This window comes from Carassius gibelio, chromosome A5, assembly GCF_023724105.1.
Source record: "Carassius gibelio isolate Cgi1373 ecotype wild population from Czech Republic chromosome A5, carGib1.2-hapl.c, whole genome shotgun sequence".
Taxonomy (NCBI): Eukaryota; Metazoa; Chordata; class Actinopteri; order Cypriniformes; family Cyprinidae; genus Carassius; species Carassius gibelio.
In genome coordinates this window covers 7,474,669-7,489,183 of record NC_068375.1, presented here as the reverse complement: position 1 = coordinate 7,489,183, position 14,515 = coordinate 7,474,669, and the positions used below count along the sequence as shown (strand labels likewise).

Below are 14,515 nucleotides of genomic sequence, written 5' to 3'. Positions count from 1 at the left end.
AATGCTTCTGCAATTCATCTGAAATGGCCAGACGTGTACAGGGCTTTGGATTCAAGTGTCTGCCGAATGCAGAAATGTAAATGCACCCCAGATGCACAGGACTGTAATGTCATAGTGAGTGAAAATGTGTCCAGCTGTAGGACACTGATGAAATAATCCTCTCTTCTCATTTCTCCACAGCGAGCATCTCCACTTCCTCTGGTCTAAACGGCTTTTCTGTGAGACTTTCATCTCACCCTTCTCCCTCTTTCTCAAGTGTCACAGACTTTGTCTAATTCAGTCCAATCTGTCCTTTACCGTCTCTCTGGCCTCTTATCAGTGCTGAAGTTGCAGTCGTGGTCAGTTTAAACGTCCTTAAAATGTACTCTTAAGATAGAAAAGCAGTGTGTGCTTTTGTAAAATATTCTGTACTCGACAGTCTGTCAGGTTCATTATACATTTGTGACAGTAGTTATAAAGATGGGGGTTTATGCTCAGAAGGGTGAGCTGCTGTCTGCTGCATACGGTGCACAGTAAGAAATTGTTTCGTATGCATGAGAACCCAGCTACATTTGACAAAATGTGTATCATTCAACCAGAGCACACTGTGAGTCTCCACAATGCAATGTGTTTAGCCTGACCTTCGATCTCCTATGGGACGAACTGGAAGGAAGACCAGCTCTGAAATCTTTATCATTATTAAATCAGATTGTGCAACAGTATTTACTTGCGACATAATTAACGCCATTGTTAGTTAACAGATTATGTTCAACTGAAAATATTCCACTGTAATTTTTCATGATCAGGTGGTAATAGAAAATACACTACAGTAAAAATTGTATTAGATTCAATACATAATTTTTTTAACCCATTTTTTTTTTCAAAGATATTTGTCAAGTTACTTAAGAATTCAAATTCAAATAAATGCTGTTTTCTATTCATCAAATAATCGTGAAATAGACACATTGTGGTTTCCACAAAAATATAACCTGTTTCCAGCATTGATAATAATCAGCATATTATTCTGATTTCTGAAGATCATGTGACACTGAAGACTGGAGGAATGATGCTGAAAATACAGCTGTGCATCATAGGAATAAATGACAATTGAACATATATTAAAATAGAAAACAGCTATTTTAAATTATAATAATATTTTACTGTATTTATATGATCACACCAATGAAGTCTTGATGAGCATAAGAGATTTATAAAACTAAACTAAATGCTACTCCAAGGTAGTGACACATTATAGAAGCACAATACACTGAGCCCAGAATCAGCCGTAATGAACATTCCATGATATTTAAATAAGAAACATCAAAGAACTGTTAAACTGAACTGAGATTTGGCTGGATCTTTGGCTTCAGCTCATCATCTGTGTTCTCACTCACCTCTACACTCCATATCTCCATGGCTGGCCTCGAAGCCCGGCAGGCAAGTGCAGGTGGTGGTGGGCTGGTCCACCCACTGTCCATCTTCCCCGCAGAACATCTTGGGCGGTCTGGGATTGGGTCCAGGCTGCACTGCGTTGGCCACACACTGGCCCACAGCCTCCTGGACCAGCGAGCGTGGAACAGTCTCCGGGAAGACGGATAGTGAGCGTGTGAGAGCCGGACACTTCTTAAAAAAGACACGCACAGATAGAAGTGCCATGCAGGCGCCCTGGGCCTGAAACGCCAAGTAGAATCCACGTTTGGTCAAAGGGCCCAAACGCAGCGTTTTGACATTAAACTTCTTCTCTCCACCTTTGCGCAGCAGGAAGTCCGCAGCCACCGTGTCGACCTAATGGAAGCAGAGATACCGTAAACACTGGTAAGAGAGAAATCAATTGTTCCCATGAGACTAAACGAGAGCCGACCACATAGATGGATTGAGATTTAATGGATGATCTCACATCACCTCTACAGACTTCAATAATAACCCAAACCCTATTCAAAGTGTGATCTCAAACATTTCTCATCAAAGTCTCCCGAGCACAAATGATGTGCTATCTACAGTCATTTTAGTGTTATACTCCCTATACTTTAATAAGTGCACTTAACTGCACTCAATGTGCACAAAAGTGTAATATATATATATATATATATAAAAATGATGAATTAAATTAAGTGTTCTTAGAATACATTTTCATGACTATATTTTAAAGTGAAATGTCAAATGTTTTGAAAGTTTTTCTTTAAAGTGCATTTGTTTAAATTATAATTTAAAACAGTACACTTTGATGTGCTGACTAACACACTGAAGCACATTTGATGAACTTGATTATAATTTTAATTGTAGCGTGTTATTCAATATTACATTTTTAGTTTAAAAGTACTAAATTGCAACTTCATTACGTGTAATTACAAAAAAAATTTTAAGTGCCTCACAAGTTTCAACAGAAATTACATTAAAGTATAATTTAGTTCACCATGAATTCTTGTCAGTACATTCAGCAGTGACTTTAACCATACTTTAAAGACAATAGAAGTAATGATATAAAGAGAACTTAGTGTACTTTAAGTCTTTAAGAAGAAAGCACTCTAAATGTAATTTAATATTATTCTATAAATTATTTGCATGCAATTAAGTGTCTGAAAACATTAGATACAGTTTGCATATAAGTATTTTCTTTTAACAGATATTATTCCCATAAACTCTTTTTAAAAGAAGTATGCTAAAATGTACGTCTTTTTAAGAAAAATTGTGTCTACATATCTTTCTGTCTTTGATTTCTCACCTTGGTATAGGGGTTCTCCATCCATGCCGGGTGGGTTGCAGTCGCATCATCCGTGTCGCTCTCGTAGTAGTAAAGGTTGAAGGTCTCTTTGCAGGATCGGTGGTGCGTGGTTCGCGATGAGCATTCGATCATGGTGAACATCAGCTCCACGTACACCTGCGATGCCTCTCGGCGCTCGATCAGCTTACTGCGCAGCCAGTGACTGGACGAGCCGTCGACCTGGCAGATCTGATAGGTCCTCACGCTGTTGCTCTCCTCATCTAGACCGCTGATCTCCTCCCACTGCACAAAAGAAGGAGATGGGCTGTAATAACATATTTATGTTAACATTGACTGGGGTTTTGGTCTACATGGAGGGGTCAGGTCTCACCTCAGGTTTAGAGCCAGAGTTTGTTGTCCACTTCAGATCTGATGTTTCTGTCTTCGTATTCATCAGGACTTCTGTCACACACAAGATAGAAAGAGTTCAAAATAACTTAATCAATAAAATTAAATTTAGCCTTGTTTGCTTAATTGTGTGTTAAAAAAGTGTACTTCACATCTTAAAAGGATGTTTTTTCAAGAAAGAAAAAAAAAGCTGAACTTTCTTTCTCCTGCTGAACACAAAATAAGTTATTTTGAAGAATGTTGGTAACCAAATGGTAGCCATTGTCCTCCATAGTATGGAAAGAATAAATACTATCGAGGTCAATGGCTACCATCAACTGTTTGGTTACCAACATTCTTCAGAATATATTATTTTGTGTTCAACAGAAGAAAGAAATTCGTACAGGTTTGGAACAGCCTGAGGGTGAGTACTTACAGATAATATAATATTAATGCAGTTAAAGAAACCGTCTCTCTTTAACATGCTTAAAGGGATAGTTCACCCTAAAAATTAAGAAACCAAAACTAGATCCTAGTGAACTGGCAAATTATAGGCCTATTTCAAATCTTCCATTTATGTCTAAAATTTTTGAAAAAGTTGTGTCTGCTCAATTGAAAAATAATCTGTATGAAGAATTTCAGTCAGGTTTCAGGCCCCACCATAGCACAGAAACTGCACTTGTTAAAATAACAAATGACCTGCTCCTTGCGTCAGACCAAGGCTGCATCTCATTGCTAGTCTTACTTGATCTTAGTGCTGCGTTCGACACCATAGATCATGACATACTCATAGATCGATTACAAAACTATACAGGTATTCAAGGGCAGGCTCTAAGATGGTTTAGATCCTACCTGTCCGATCACTACCATTTTGTTTACTTAAATGGGAAGTCATCTCATTTATCACCAGTAAAATATGGAGTGCCACAAGGATCCGTCCTAGGTCCCCTTCTATTTTCAATATACATGTTGCCCCTTGGTAATAAGACTGAGATATTAATTATTGGACCAAAAAAACAGTACACAGAATCTAGTAGACTACAATCTGCAACTAGACGGATGTACTGTTACTTACTCTACAGTCAAAAATCTGGGTGTTATATTAGACAGTATCTTGTCTTTTGAAAATCATATTTCCAATGTTACAAAAACTGCATCCTTCCATCTTAGAAACATTGCCAAGCTACGAAACATGTTACCTGTTTCTGATGCAGAAAAGCTAGTTCGTGCATTCATGACCTCTAGACTGGACTATTGTAATGCACTTCTAGGTGGTTGTCCTGCTTCTTCAATAAACAAGCTACAGGTAGTCCAAAATGCAGCAGCTAGAGTCCTTACGAGGTCAAGAAAATATGATCATATTACCCCAATTTTACAGTCTCTGCACTGGCTACCTATTAAGTTCCGTATCAGTTACAAATGATCATTACTTACCTATAAGGCCCTAAATAGTTTAGCCCCTGCGTACCTAACTAGCCTTCTACCACGCTACAACCCATCACGCACCCTAAGGACTTTTGGTAGTTCCTAGGATAGCAAAGTCCAATAAAGGAGATAGAGCTTTTTCACATTTGGCTCCCAAACTCTGGAATAGCCTTCCTGATAATGTTCGGGGTTCAGACACACTCTCTCTGTTTAAATCTAGATTAAAAACACGTCTCTTTCGCCAAGCATTCGAATAATGCATCTCTTAAATTGTGAGTGTAGTTGTATCTGATCAAATGTGCATTTTTATTCATTAGCTTGGGTTAAACTAATTAATTTTACTTTGTTGGATCAGCAGCTATGCTAATTATGTCTCTATTTGTTTATATGTTTTGCCACGGGATTTACACAAGATCCAGTCTGGATCCAGAACACCTGAGAAGAGATGATGCTGACCCTCAGAGGACCTCAGATGATGCTAACCCTGAATCAACAAACAGAACTGACAAATATTTCTACAAGTGTGACTGCATCATATAATAATTGCTGTTAATAATGGTCATCATCTGGCTGACTACACTAGTATTAATTTTTCTGAAAAATCCTGTCATATGCGCGCAAACTGACATTCACCACTTTTAAGTTAATACTAAATATTGTAGAAATGTAAATTTCTGTAAAGTTGTTTTGTAATGATTTGTAACGTAAAAAGCGCTATACAAATAAACTTGAATTGAATTGTGTTCAACATAAGAAAGAAATTCATACAGGTTTGGAACAACTTGAGGGTGAGTAAATGACAAAATTCAGCTTCACCAGAGCATTTGTTTTTACCGGTCCATTAACAAAAGCAGCAGCGCCATTAAAACCCATGGAAAATCATGCAGATCTGCCATTTTTTCAGCACGATATGACACGGCAACATCTGAACAGTGACATTTTACCTCCGAGCACACAGAGGGCAAGTGAAGCTCCCCGAGTTTCGATGGTTTGGTTATCAAATCATGGCCAGCAAAAACAAATCTGGAAACAATGGGCGTTTTTCTCTCTATAGCGACTTGCGTAGCTGCAGTATCCCACAAGGAAACCGATGGACATGGGAACAAGGACACAGCCTAATTTTACACTCACACACATATACAGTCACAATACAAAACCAATATATAGAGTTTCAACCCAGCGGTGAATGATGGTCATTTAATTTCCAGTGAACATCCTTCCTTTCATCCATTTCCTCTCTCTCTCTCTCTCTCTCTCTCTCGATTGCATTTTTGGTTTGAACTGGCTGTTGGTCATTACTTATTGATGCTGGTGATGGGTTTTAATCAGGCATTCATTCAGACTTCCGTGCACATTTCTGGCCCTGAGGTTGCCGTGCTGGTCATGTGACCACCTAAAGCCATCCCACGGTTAAAAACGGCTTCAATCACAAAGATCCTTTGATCTAAAAATACTACCACAGACTATATTCCTCTCTCTCTCTTTCTCTGTCTTCCGCCGTTATTAGCTCAAACTCTTTCTTATCCTCATCTCTGAGGAGGAACACCTTTAATACTCTTTTTCTTTTTTTCCCCATGACTGTTAAGAGTTTAGATGGAATCGACGCGTTTCTGTCTGTATGTATCTGGGTCGAGACTTGTGTTGGGGACTGGAAGCTTTCTGTTGGTTTACACCTCAGAAAAGCATCATGGCGAGACAAAAAGATGTTGTTTAAGCACACATGGCTGCTGGGGAACACTGACTATGCTCCAAATGTACATTTCTTACTGTGCAGTATATACTTGTGTAATATGTAAAACAGTCAATAACTTCAGATTTTTGTTTGATGCATTGCTGCTACATGATGACATCAGTATGTCAAATGTTTGTGTGAGTAAAATATATTTTTTAAGTCTTGCTGAAATGGCAGTAGCAACAGAGTTTTCTTTCATGTTGTGAGTAGTTAACAGTCTCTCTATCTGATTGTGTATCTTGGTCGGAGTTTGTCTTGAGGACTGGAAGCTTCCTGTTGCTGGTGTTCACCTCAGAATCACATCAATATTCAAATTAATACCCCAAAACCCATATTTGAGCGCGCAGGGCCTCCGGGAGAAACTGGCATGTGCTCTTTCTCTCTCAGTGACTCCACACATTTCTCCCGCCCGCTCTCATTATTCTCCCTATCACTTTTGCTTTCCCTGCTTTCAGATTTCACATTCCTTTCTTGCCATCCGTCCGTTTCCATTTCTCTTCTCAATAACTCCATATGTCCCCGTCACACTCTTTATCTCTGAGCGCTTCCCTCCATCGCTCTGATGTCGAGAGGCTGCGGACGGATGATAACCACCGTCCAGCTCCGAGAATCAAAGCGAGCGGCGCCCGGGAGGCCGGAGGAGAGGATGAAAGAGGGATGAGAGGGGAAGAGTGCTGGCGAGGGAGAAGAGGGACAGAGAGAGGGAGAGAGGGATTGAGACAGGACGGATATCTGAAGGTGATTTCCCACTGTGAGTTGTGCTCCGAGTTCAGAGGAAAAACTAATTACAGACTCGTTTACATTATACTACACACGCACACGGGTGAATCAAACCTGTGGAGAACATTCCCAGATCATAATTCATTCCAAAAATCAATAAAAGATACAGGAAATTATATGTTGCATACAAAAAAGAAAGCATGCTTTTAATTATTATTTTTTTTTTTTTTTGCATTGTTACATCTCTAAAAATGTATTACTTTCAACCTAAACTCTCATTTGTGTAATGTTTAAAAAATTCCTGTTATCATTACTAATTAAAAAAAACAGATATTAATATTAAAATTAATAATTTCACAACTGCAATATGAATCAGGGTTATTTTTAATTAAAATGACAATTCTAAGTAGTACAATTTCTAACTTAAACTAAATAAACTTAAACTAAAATAAAACTAATTCAACATAAAAAGTTATATTTAAAATACAAATACAACATACCAAAGTACATAAAATTACAAAAACTTAAATGAAAAATTAAATTAAATCTGTAAAAATCTGTAAAAAGTATAAATGCATAAACCCTAATGGTCCAAAAAAAAAAAATGATGTGTGTGTGTGTGTGTGTGTGTAATTACAGTGGGCCATATCCTGCTGTCTGCTCTATCATTACTTATAATGGGGCAGGAAAAGTGTGTGTTTGTGTGAGCGACTGTGTGTTTCTCCTTATGGCTCGCCTCAAAAAAATAGGTTAGACACAGCAGGACTCCAGAGTTGACACCAGGATTATCACTCACCTGACACACACTCACACACACACACACACACACACACACACACACACACATCTGTCCATGAGTCCCTGGCCTGATATCATCGGGAGCGGCTGACGGCTGCTGTTTTGATGAACTAGGCTACCGGTGGGCAATTTCTGCTTGTTTTTTTTTCTCTTTTTTTTTTTTACCCGTTTAATGTAGTGGTCTTATTTAGACACACTGTACCACACAACTTTAACTCGAATCTCACCGTAATGTGCTTCAGTGAGAAACCTGCAGCAAATTCACAAGCGAGACTCTTTTACATCTTAGCTGTGTCTCCTAGAAAGCAATGTGACTTCAAGTCGATTTTTGAGAAAAAGACAGAGATCCTAATATCTCAAACTGCACTCAGAATTGCCAACATACAAAGTCTGCAATCAAGAAAACAGAAAATCTTATATGAGCATTTGTCATAAAATTCTACAAAGTTATCTGAGGTGTGTTCAACAATTGTATCTTTAAATAAAATAAAAACGATCTGAGGACCGTGCCCTCCATTATCTCTCCTGAGCTCTGAAAGAGCAACTTCTGAGCAGTATAATGTTCCAGTGGGTTAGGAAATAAAAGATAATTACACCAGGCTTTCGTGACAGGAGTTTGACCAGGTGTGTTCACTATTCAAAAGTACTATTCAAAGAAGTCTCTCGTGCTCACTACGGCTGCTTTTGTTCAGACAAAAACACAATAGACAGTATTACAGTGAAATATTATAACAATTTGAAAGAACTGTATTATATGTGAATGTGTTGAAAACGGTAATGTATTTCTGTGATGCACAGCTGAATGTTCAGCATCATTACTCCAGTCTTCAGTGCCATGTGATCTTCAGAAATCAGAATAATATGATGATTTCATGAATTTCAATGACATATTTCTGATTATTATAAATTTTAAAACAGTGTTGGAAAGTGTGACGCACTTGATTCCAGATTCTCTGTCGAATATAAAGTTCAAAGAACAGCATTTATTTGAAATAGAAATCTTTTGCAACATGATATGCCTTTACTGTCACTTTTTGAACAAACAAAAACTCTTACTGTTCCTGAACGGTTGAACGGTAGTGTGTGTGTGTGTGTGTGTGTGTGTGTGTGTGTGTGTGTGTGTGTGTGTGTGTGTGTGCGTGTGCGTGTGTGTGTGTGTGTGTGTGTGTGTGTACCTGGTATTTCCTTCATCATGAGCACCAAAAGTTCACACAAGTATAGTAATACCAGTAAATTCTGTCCTTGTGGGAACATTTTTTGGTCCCTACGAGGAAACAGTTTTTTCAATCTTCCAGAATGACGTTTTCGTCAAACTGTATTTGTGTGTGTTAAGGTGTAGGGTTATTGTAAGGGGATTGATAATACAATCTGTACAATATAAAAACCATTACGCCTGTGGAATGAATCATAAAACATGGAAACCTTGCGTGTGTGTATGTGATTCAACAGTCTGAGAATATGAATAACGGCGGACGTGACTGTGTTTGTGTCAGAGCATGTCGTGCGTTTAGACGAGTGTGTGAGCGTCTCGTTCCTTTCTCACCTCTACAGGTAAAGTGTATGAGTGTGTGTCTGCTTCACGTCCTCCGTATGAGTGTGTGTCTGGAAAAGCTCAGTGGAAAATTAATTGCTCAGAGGTTGCTTTTCAACATACGGGAAAATTAATTGTCAAAATGATTCATTCAAATAGCAAATTTCACAATCGAATGGGACAACTGTTGATATACAGTAAGCTGCTGATACAAAATAAGAAAACAAACTCGTTTAGTCCTGAGAGATTCTGATTAGAAATGCAAAAGTCTCCATTTACCCTCAATTTTTTTTAGCAGAGGATCATTTTTTTTAACTGTTATGTGACCTTGAGCTGATATCATGCCTTGAGTGTTTCCTGTGTGCCTCTTTAATTATAGACACACTTCCTCACTTTCTCTCAAAGGTAAATGACAGAAGACCAGACCTGGGCTACAATTAGTCTTTCACTTTAATTAAGGAAAAGAGACAGTGCCAATTACTGAGAGAGAGAAGGAGACAGAGAGAGAGAGAGAGAGAGAGGAGAAAGTGAAATGAGGGGTAGAAAAAGGGTGAAGAATTGAGGCCAAGGAGAGCGAGTGGCAGAGCGGAGATGAAAGGGAAAACCGGGATTAGGACGAGACGGATGGAGATGAACACATAGTGAAGAGAAACGCGCAGTTAATAGGATGTTTGTGTGTCTGCTGGTTTATTACTGACACACACCTGGACTACAGATGCTCCCGGGTGCACAAAACCACACACACTCGCAAAATCGCTGTCTAAACGATTAGCTGGAGATTAAAATGGACCGTATTTCCTTTCTCAGTAAACATTCCTGGTCTTATTGGTTCATCTGCACACGTTATTCCAAAGAAAACAAAAGTTTGTCTTTCTAATCTTTCATCAAGCGCGATAACTTATTCAGACTCTCAAATGACTCTCCGTTCTAGCTAATATCATCAAGCGATCTTACTTCTCTTTCCCACCAGACTGCATTCATATGTTACACTCATTTTTCACATGTAGATCATTTTATGACTCATAACATCCTGGCCTACAGTTGGATATCTCGTTTCACTGACAGATAACAGAACTATAACTTAACACTTTTTATTTGCATATTTTTACAAAGAGTTATTATTACGGAAGTAATACACTTTAAAAGAACACACTTAAATGTGAAAAGAATGTGATATTGTCAGATGCTTAATTTCAATTAAATTACAATTTATTGTAGTTTAAATTTACATGAAATGCAATTATCCTATCTTTAGATTGTTTTTGACCCACTTAAGTAGGACTCATTTTTATATGTAATTTCATAATTATAAACTATTGTCATTGAAATATAATTAAAGTGGACTGCTGAATGCACTGACTTTTACGTTGAACTAAAATATATTAAATGTTTTATTGAAACCTGTATTTTATCAATTCTATATGTACACTTGTAATTACACATTTCTAAATATGAAGTTGCATTTCGGTACATTTAAAATGCATTAACTTCGAATGTAATATCATATAACACACTACAGTAAAAATTATAATTAAATACTTTACATGTGCTTTAGTATGTTAGTCAACATCAAAAAAGTGCACCTATTTAAAGAACAACACAAAATCATAAAAACATGATATAAAATGTACTTAAGAGCAAACCTTTTAATTGAAAATTTTTACAAGTGCACTTTTAAAAGTGTATTTAAGTGTGTAATTTTTTTTTACAATGTAATAATAAAGGGTACGACCCTAAAATCTTTTCTTTTTCAGATTTTAGCATGCCAAGCTAAAAAAACACTAAGATTAAGAAAATTTCCACTAGTCGACCTCATTTATCAATTAAGTTTGACGATTTTTAGCTTCTACACACAAACCTTTTACAACATAAGCAGATTAAGCCAACCTGCCTAACTCACTGAAAGCGCTTAAACATCTGCAGCTTGTACAGACAAAATCCAGCTTCTCACGCTGTCATATGAAAACAAGCCTAGTCTCTTATAGAGACCACCATGAGAAATGATTTGCCCCTGTTACTATGCTGTCACTGAACCAGGGCATGTGAAAGAAAAGCCGACCGCTCCTAAGCCCACGCTTAACAAATGAACAACACTTCGCTCGTCTCAACTTGTTTACATACTTCATTTAGGCTGACGCATCTTTGAGTGTGGATTGGTTCCCTAGCAGACAGCCTATGAGCAAACACATGCTAGACAGTGTTTGCACTTGTATTGCTGTTGGGAGAAAATGACAGAGAGAGAGACTGAAATGATTTGCATTTGCACATACTTCTGTGATCTGATAGTGAAACAAGATATTCATCAAGAAAAATTGTCTATGTAAGTATTCAAATGCAAAAGTGACAGTTGCATTGAAAGCATAAAGACGTTTGTACATATTTAACTTGTGTTATTGCGTTAATCTAGCATTAGCACTCTTCAGTTTTTAAGAGGAATCATTTTTGTGCAAATCTTTTTCGTAGGCCAACATGCAAGTTTGCATCACCTTGCTTCCCTTGACAAAAACCAAACAGGATTTTTCCACAGGCTTTTGGATCAGTGCAGAAAATAAGCTCTGTGACCATAAAAGTTAATGAATCATACACATTTTGTTCATCATGTTAATCTTCACAGATGAACACAACTTCTAAAAAAGTCTAAAAACTATTTAAATGTGAAGAACCCATTTCCAAATATACTTATACTATGTATTTACTATGAATAAAATCAGCATTTCTGGCTGCATGAAGAAGTCACCAAATCACGCATACACACACACACACACACACACACACACACACACACTACTGCGCAATGCACTCAACTTGGCCTTGCATTTCCTTTGATGAATAAACCAAAATATCAACTGATTTTCTGTAATTTCTGTTAGGCTTTTATAAGTTAGATTGTTTACACTAAATTGGATAAAAGCCCAAGCTAGTGTACTGTGCAGTATATAGTGACTCATCTTTCATTCCATAATTAAGGACTTCCTTTGCAATCTGTTGAGCTCTTGAGCTCTATTGATGTGCAGGCCATCAGCTACCATCACAGCTTTTATTATCATCACATCCCCATATGGTTACTCACACGGTACATCATAAACACACACACTCTCACACAAAAACTGACCCTTAATCACATCCACTCCAACACACACACACACACACACACACATTGAGTATGTGTCAGTGGGAGCCAGGAGGCGTGCTGATTTGATCGGTGTGTGAACAGAGAAAGCAGACTGTTCCTGTCTGTGGCACACACACACACACACACACACACTGGCCCAGCATAACCCCAGCAGATATCTGATACATAATACACTCTCTGCATGACTCTCCTCTTTCAATCTTTTGTTTTCTCCATCTCCTTTCTTTCCTGATCCCTCAATTTCTAACCAAGCTTTCACTGAAATCAGACGACTTGAGCACGAAGAGGTTTGTGCTTACACAGAACAAATTCATGAAAATACATTATAATAAAGTATTATTTGACCTCTTCATTCATTCGTGAGTTTATATAGCAATTCTTTAGGAACAAATTTGTCCCCAGAAGTGAGCTAAATAAGACAAAACCATCCCCTTTGGGGATGTCCTAATGTGTCATATATTAAATGCTTTTGTTTTAATTAAATTGAAATGGGATATAGGAGTTATATTTAACTCTATGTAAATCATTTTGGCATGTTTTCATTCAGCTTAACAAATGTGTGTGCCAGAGGTAGCTTTACTGCACTGTAAACAAATAACCATATATATATTAACTTTTGAGTCAAAAATAGGATTTTAAATTACTTGAACCCTTTGCTGTGCTGAAAATCCTTTACCTAATTTGGTGAAAAAAATTACAGATCTTTTAAAAACTAATTGTAAATTTCTCATTGTGCTATATTATCACCAAATCTTTATTTAATCTTTTTGTCAGCATGTTTTCATTCAATCAGCACATATTTTGTATTTATTTTTTTTATTTTTGGAGCTGATTGATCTTTTTTTATATATATAATTTTGGCAATATTATCACACATAATAATTTCACAGCATAAAGGGAAATATAAAAGCATTTGTTTTGTAATGAGATCGGAAAGAAATCTCCACAAAAGTACCAACATTATCAGAACAATTTTGGGAAGTTGTTATGCCCTGTGTGGGCAAATTTAGTATGTTTTAGTCCAATGTGATAACATTAACAAGCATTTTCAGGAAAAAGAAAGTCCTCTATGAGTGAAAATGATCACAACACAAAATGAGGGCAAACTACATCAAAGACCATCAGAATTCTCCCAAATGTTGTCAAACCCAGAGGTTTTGTTAAGAAATGTTAATGGTTTGTGAGTGAAGTTTTTGTTGTTGCTGTCATTATTATTCGTTTTGGGGGGTTTGCGTGTCAAGTGCTGAGGTCTATATTCTAAAATACACTTCTATTTCCCAGATATCTTTGCTTTGTAATGTGATTGCACCTTCAGAAACAAAGATAGCATATTTCACTTCACATACTACTGAAAAAATGCACTACACACAAAATCTGTAGTTCCCTTGATGAATGAAGCACTTTGCATTTAGTGAAAAAAAAAAAAAAACAACAGTTAAGAGAACCGAAAATCTGAATACATCATGCGCTGAATTTTTAAGTTCTCTCAACAATTCCTTTTTCAGTGTGTGTATGTAAAAGCAAACATGTCTGAGAATCACCCAGAATGCAACAGTTTCTGTCAGTGGAAACAAGCTCCTATGTTTTTGTCTATGCTCACACTTCATCCGCTCCACACACACACCTGACCTATTTTAAGCGCACCCAAACACCATAGTGCAGATGTTTTAGTTATATGTGTTACATTCTCCATCTAAACAAAGGCACTTCAAGAGTAAATTATCCCTATGGTTTATCTGTGAATTAATTCATTAGGGTTATTAATTCCTTATAGCGTTTAATGTGATTTATCAAAGAAGAATGTGTAGAATATTCCCATCAGCCAATCAGATTTTAGTATTAGGTTTAGGCTGGTTATGCAGTTAATTAAGAAACAGCAAAAAGGCAACCAGCAAGGCTGCACTGGGAGGAAATGTAGGGGATCGTGCAGGTACACACAGGACAGAGAGAGAGGGAAAGCGCAGAAGCAGGAGGCACGTGCTGTGAACTACAGAGAAGATGAATGGCTTTGAACGTGCAGTCGCCAACAGGGGGCAAGTGGGGGAGTGCAAGCTCGAGAGAGGCGCAGAAAAAGGATAGTTTTTTTGGGATAAGAGAGATCTCACACTG

General features: G+C 37.4%; 1 protein-coding gene across 2 annotated transcripts in view; it reads right to left on the bottom strand.

Moving 5' to 3' along the window:
• LOC127990744 (ephrin type-B receptor 4a-like) overlaps positions 1-14,515 on the bottom strand; it is a 38,949-nt gene that overhangs the window by 17,802 nt on the left and 6,632 nt on the right. For both annotated transcript variants that reach the window (XM_052591520.1, XM_052591521.1), the window contains exons 2-4: positions 3,072-3,142; positions 2,702-2,983; positions 1,374-1,764 (exon numbers count right to left, since the gene is read on the bottom strand). In XM_052591520.1, the coding sequence (XP_052447480.1) occupies positions 1,374-1,764; positions 2,702-2,983; positions 3,072-3,142 (744 nt within the window). The remainder of the gene's footprint in view (positions 1-1,373; positions 1,765-2,701; positions 2,984-3,071; positions 3,143-14,515) is intronic.